At 26.6% G+C, this 7,083-nt stretch overlaps 1 protein-coding gene across 1 annotated transcript; it reads left to right on the forward strand.

The window, feature by feature from the left end:
* Positions 1-2,756, forward strand: LOC122855048. Its single transcript, XM_044156168.1, has 2 exons — positions 1-817; positions 910-2,756. The coding sequence occupies exon 2, from the start codon at positions 1,803-1,805 to the stop codon at positions 2,703-2,705; it is 903 nt and encodes a 300-aa protein (XP_044012103.1). The 5' UTR covers positions 1-817; positions 910-1,802; the 3' UTR covers positions 2,706-2,756.
* The last annotated feature ends 4,327 nt before the right edge of the window (positions 2,757-7,083 follow it).

A 7,083-nucleotide genomic window follows, 5' to 3' on the forward strand; every position in this document is an offset into this window, starting at 1 on the left:
TTGTTAATTTTACAAATTTCGTTTGTTAATTTTACAAATTTTTTTTTGTAAAATTAACTCGTAACATATAAATGAAGATTTAATGTAAAAATAAGAAGAATATCTGAAAAAATCTTGCATACGGTCGGATTGAGTCGGACGATGTGTGTTTTTATAAGCAGCTGACAATAGACAACACGTGAAGTATTTTTTTTCTTCAAAAACAAATAAATAATTATTAAATTATAATTATAATAAATCAATAATTCGTGTTTTCAATGACTTTATCAAGTAAGTTAATTTAAAGTGATTTATAAATCCCTTCAAGATTATTTATAAATGTTATTTTATATTTTTAATTAATTCTCAATTAATAATATAATAACAATATGCTTGTTGACAATATTTTCGAAGCTACTTACTTGATAATTAATTGTTAAATATTCAGGTAATATTGTAAGAATATGAATGGATTAGAAGAATTTCCTGATCAATGTCAATTCTCGAATGAGCAAATGTGTTTTTATTATTGTTCAGTATAAAAATGAAAAAAAATGGGTACAGCTATCAGAGCATTTTACATATGCTGATATCATCCACAAAGGTTTATTACTTATTTATTTTGTTTAATTCACTTAAGAATTTGTTTGATTCATAAATACTTTTTTCAATTTTAAAGTATATGAAATATTTGCATTACCTGAGGAGCAAGATATTGAGATTACTGATCTAAATGATGTTTTAATTGATTAAGATATATTATGTAATTTTATACGTTGAAGTAGTCATAGCTTGACATCTAAACTTAGACAGAAAATAGTAAATTTGTTAGATATATGTAAGATTTTTTTGCTTTTTTATTTTATTGAAATGATTAACTAAAAAATTGATTATTTGTTGACATTATCATATTATGTGATGTTTTTTCAGCTGAAAATATAGTTGCTAATGTTACACAAACTCATGGATTAAAGCATGCTGATAGTAGTACAAGTGCTGATGTTATACCAGTACCATCAGATAAACCAATTGATCTCAATGATGACAAAAAGCCTTTACCAAAAAAACCAAAATTAAAAAAAAAAATAACTAGTGACGTGGTTTCAGCTAAAGTTAGTTTATAAGAAAGAATTTGAATTGTATTTTTTTTTCTTCACTTTACTGAATATTTAGATATTTTTTTATTTTATCAAGCAATTGAAAGAACTTCTTATAATCACACTAATATGGAGATGAAATATTTGAATCATACAATGATTTAGGATATTTGACAAAAAGAAATGTAGAAAAGTTATTGTCAATATTGTGGCAAGTGAACTTTTGAAACATAAAAAAATAACCCAGAGATGTGGTTTTATTTCAAGATAAATTTTATCAACAATGTTTGACTAAAAAATTTTCTGATAATAATTATTAAGTACAAAACGTATACAAAAGTTACAAAGATGGTAGTGTATTTAAAAATAATACATTTTTTCAAATAAATAAAATTTCGATTCATCTACAAATTTATTATGACGAGTTTGAGGTTTGCAACCCTTCGAGTCCGAAAGCAGGTATACACAAAATTGGTGCTTTTTATTTTTCCATTTTAAATTTACCTTAACATATGCTTTCAAAATTAGACAATATTCGTTTACTTGCCCTCGGTTATGATTTTGATATTTAAAGTTTTGGTATAAATCCAGTTTTAAAATAATAGTTAATGATTCAAAAATTTTCGAAACAGATGGTATATTTATAAAAAGACTTAATTCTTTTGTCAAAGGTATAGTTTAATATCTGTAAGTTTTGATAATTTGGGAGGAGCAAAAATAATAGGTATGAATGAATCTTTCGTAGCCACGTATTCTTGTAGAATTTGTAAAATAACTATAAAAGAAGCTAGAAAAAGTGTTTCATTAAATGAAATTCTGTTGCAAACTAAATCAGAATTAATCTCATTATATCATCAGTTAGAATATTGTAATAATGATACATTTAATTTTTATAGTATAAAAAAAAAAAATCTTTGGGTAGAGTTGAAATTTTATGATTTTGTTGATAGTTCAATTGTTGATATATTTCATGACTTTTTAGAGGGTATTTGTCACCGAGATATAAAATATGTACTTAAATATTTGATCAAGATAGGTATTGTCGATCTGTCAAATTTAAATAATAAAATATCAACTTTTGATTATGGCTTACATAAAAGATCTAACCATCCATGTCCAATAGATTTAAATAAAAACGCAAATTTAGTAGGTCAGCGTGGTGCTCACATGTTTTATTTGATAACTTATTTACCACTTCTTTTAACTGATGAAATAACGAAATTGATTCATGAGGGTACAAAAAAATGGAGAGTTATTTTATTGTTAATAGAAATTATGAAAATTGTATTTGCTCCAACAATAAGCTATGATATGTTAGATAGACTAACAGTTTTAATTAAAGACCATCATAGTCTTATTATTAATGAATTTAATTCATCAATGATAATGAAAGATCATTTGATAACACATCTTCCAATGATTATAAATAAAATGGGACCACCAAGAATTCATTGGACCATGAAATACGAAAGTAAAAATGGATTTTTAAAAAGTTTCGTATACAAGTTGAAAAATTTCAAAGACATAGCACATACACTGGCTAATCGTCATCAAAAATGTATGCTACAATCATGGAATAATAGAAAACTATATTCTGAAGACGAACCACAAATTAACAACCGAAAATAATAAGTTTAAAGTCAAGTGAATTTTGTGATATTATTAACAAAACGTTAAATATATAAATTCAAATAATTATATTTCTATAGGTAATAGTGTTGATATTCGAGGTGAACATTTGATAATACAAAAATTTATTTGTACATCAAATACAAAAAGTTTTCCAACTTTCGGAAAAATCCTTATGATTTTTTCACATAATTTAATGTTTTATATCATTTGTCAAAGTTGGAAGAATCCTTATGATTTTTTCACATAATTTAATGTTTTATATCATTTGTCAAAGTTGGAAGAATTTCACCATCATGCTTAGGATATATTGTAGAAAATACTTTTGACAGTGCCGTAACAAGGGGTGGGCAAGAGGGGCAACTGCCCAGGGCGCAGTGTAAAGGGGGCGCACTTAGAAGCGCGTCACAAGAAAAAAAATATTCTTTTTTAAACAATTAAAAAAAAAATTATATTTTCAGGAAAGAAATTGACTACTGTCATTTATGATCATTCAGATATTACATAAACATGATCGTCTTTCTAAATTTTGAAGTTAATCGTCCTCATTATTGTCATTTGTCATTTAGAGACAATCGTGCTAAAACAATATTAAAAATGCAAAATAAGACGTAAAATAAAAAATATACTTAATAATTTGAATTGAAATTTTTTTTTGTTTCTTCTGACAACGGCCAAGACACGATCCTCTATACTCTAAAATTCTACCTAATTCTACCTATCACTAACATCGTACTATAACCGACTTAACCAGTAACGCAGGTTAACATGGACCGATTTTTATTCTGCTTGTATTGACTATATATGCCAAAGGTTTGCCTATCCTTTTTTTAATTGACATAAATTGAGATGATTGAGGCAAATGGCTGAGAAATTAATTCAGATTACGAATTTATTTATTTGGTCACATCCTTTTCTTAGCAACATTTGCCATAATTAATTAATAAAAAAGCTATTGCCAAATATTGCTGAGGAAAGAATGTATCACCAAATATATTATTTCCTAGTCTAAATGAATTCGTTAGCTATTTTAGACAATAATTTCAATTTATGATAGAGATATTGCTAAGGAATTAATTTAGACTAGAAATTAATATATTTGGTTACATTCTTTCCCTAGATACATTTGCCATAATTAATTAATCAAAAAGCTATTGGTGACTGTTGCTAAAGATTGGATGTAACCAAATAAATTATTTCATTATCTAGATCAATTTCTCTGCAATGGTTTCTATAATACAATAGAATCATTGTGCCAAATTGATTGTATCTTCAATAGACTTCGATGACATCATAGATGAATTTTCCAGCGACAACGCCAGAAGACAAAAACTGTTTTGATTTTCTAATGATCTATTCTTCATCTATAGGTATCACTTTTAAAATATTTTGTCTTCTATATTAATATCCACAACAATTTTTATTTAAAAAATAAAATAATTTCAGTATATTCTGGCGGTTTTGCTTGTTATATATATTATTGTTAAATACACCTAACAAATGATTTCTTTTTTATATATTATATCGATAAAAATAGGGCGCAAAATATAATTTTGCCCAGGGCGCAAAAATTCCTTGTTACGGCACTGACTTTTGAATTATGTATACATGAAGTTATCAATCTATACCTCATACAAAAAGTTAGAATATAAACGAGTCTACAGATAAAAAATTAGTTATTGTAACAGATTATTTTTTGTAAATTTTGTAATTGATAAAATAATATTGTATAAATATTCATATGTACAGAGTGAATCATTTCATTGTTTAGTTATATGAAAAATAATAAAATTTACGTATCAAAAAATATTATATAAATGAATATACATTTTTTTTTTTGCTTAAACAAAAAAAAAAAAATTTAACAAAAAGTATTTGTTAAATTAACAAACAGCTGCTTGTAAATTTCATTTTACAAACAAAAATTTGTAAAATTAACAAACGGCTGTTTGTAAATTTCATTTTACAAACAAAAATTTGTAAAATTAACAAACAGCTGTTTGTAAATTTTATTTTACAAACAAATATTTGTAAAATTAACAAACAATTATTTGTAGACCTTATTTAACAAATAAAATGTTTGTTAAATTAACAAACGTTTTGTTGGTGGACCTAAATTCACAAACTGAATTTGTTAATTTTACCAACTATTTTTTACTGTGTATTTAATGGAGGTTTCAAGGACTTTCTTTTTAAAAATTCACTTATCTTTTTAATATAACTCGATGACTGTTTTGACGGTGGCAATAATCCTGATATCTATTGATTAATACTTAAATTAAATAACAATTCATAAAATGTATCAGGGATATATGATAGGACTTCTTTGTTATCGTTTTAACTTGATGTCCCCAAATCCTCCGATAGATTTTTTGAAAAAACTATGTAATGGAGGTTTCAAGGACTTTTCTTTTGAAAATTCATTTATCTTTTTGAAATAGCTCAATGACTGTTGTGACAGTGGCAATAGTCCTTATATCTATTATAAGATTGTCTAAATTTTCTATGTTAATAAAATACAGAACGACCGTCTTTTCAGTCAACGCGTTTTTCGTCGGAGAATTTCCTTATATTCTGGTCTTATGTGATAGTCGTTATGATTCGACTCGTCCAATAATTTATTAAAACTATAACAAATTACAGTGTAGAAAAAATTCCGTAGTATGGTGGTTTTAAGGACGTTTTAAAGCTACGTCGTTAATGACGCTTGATTCGAGTGTGGTTTGAGATTATCAGAGAGGTTTTATGAAACTTCCAAACCTGCACGTTTCGTAGACACCGCAAGTCCTCAAAACCACCGTTCTACGACTAAAAAAATTTCGTAGTTTAATGTTTATTATAATAAATATTTTACTTTTCATCAATCTCTAGAATAAACCATATTAATTAATTAGTCTGTTTTGTTGTTTTCAAAGTTAGAAATAATTTTTTTTGTTTATTTTTTGACAAAAATTTATTTGCCAGAAAATGGCATATTCTGACATCCAAAAATTATGTATAGGTATGTCAGCTAATATGCCACACGGAGAGAATTTTTTTGTGAAATTTACAGGGTAACCACGACAGTTGGGATCGAAGTGACATGCCTGGTAATTATTATTTGGTTTTTGTATAAAAAATACAAAGCCTTTGGTTTTATTTACATTGGCACAACTCGATACATGGCGTCGGTGGTCGGGATCGAACTCGAGACCTCCTGTCTCAAAGCCCGAACCGTTACCGCAGTGCCATATCGTTGGTTGTTGATGGTTATTTATATTTTCAATATGTTTAAATTTTTCTTCAAGCTGTGCTGGTGCTTTATCTACTTGTGCACACGCTTGCTCGGCTATTGTTTGTGCCTTTCTTGCTTCCTCTATCTCAAATTTTAATATTAATATTTCTGCCTCTTTGGCCGCCATCTTACACAACAACGTGTTATTATTATTTTTATTATTTTTACACTTATCAACACTCGTTGTATTTATTTTATTTTTATTTTTGCCTTTGTGGCAATCTTTTGAGGTGTTACCCCCCTGCTGCTCACTCACTGTTTTCATGTTTTTCATTTCTTTGATATTTAATTTTTCATTTTTATGTTGTGACTTCATATCACCAAAATACTGAACAATATTATATTTGTTTATGCTGATAGATTTATCACCATAATTTATTGACACTCCATTTTTAATCATCCATTGATATCCTAATACCATATCATAACCAAGATCATACTCCACAACTGCTTTATCATAAAATTTGACCTCGTTTATTATATATGTAAAATAAACGGTTTTATTGGCTGGATTTTGATCATCTTCTATTTCCTGAACATCTTGATCTGAGTGTAATTTAAAAACATTGTACGACATTACATTGTGTGTACTACCTGTCCTTATCAATGCTTTGTATTCATTTTTTCCAATTGTAACTATCAATTCTGGACATTTTAAATTCAATGTATTATTTAATTTCTCCATTTTTTCATTATTTTACTACCAGCAATTATTATTTTGAATATTCTGTTATCAATTATTTTATGTTGAATATGTTTTTAATGAAAATGTTGTGTTTAATTTTCACGTATTCTTTTCATACAATTAATTTCTTTGAAAATATTATTGTTATTATATATGTACCTTATTATTTTTATTTTATTTTTATGATGACATATTCAATGACGTGTCCAACTTCTAGTTGCCACGTGTAATTTTATTTTATTTTTATTATTTTCAATTTTCTTGACAAAAATTTTACACATCAGGCGTGCCCAACACTTAGTTGCCACGTGTATCCAGATTTTATTATTATTATTATTTAATTTTTCTGATGAAATTTTCACAAATATGGCGTGATCAACACTTCGTTGCCACGTGTATACAAATTATTATTATTGTTA

The sequence above is a fragment of the Aphidius gifuensis genome, linkage group LG4 (genome assembly GCF_014905175.1).
Source record: "Aphidius gifuensis isolate YNYX2018 linkage group LG4, ASM1490517v1, whole genome shotgun sequence".
Taxonomy (NCBI): Eukaryota; Metazoa; Arthropoda; class Insecta; order Hymenoptera; family Braconidae; genus Aphidius; species Aphidius gifuensis.

Excerpts from the sequence above, each read along its gene's own strand:
- LOC122855048 (XM_044156168.1), top strand. The coding sequence starts at position 1,803 with ATGAATGAATCTTTCGTAGCCACGTATTCTTGTAGAATTTGTAAAATA.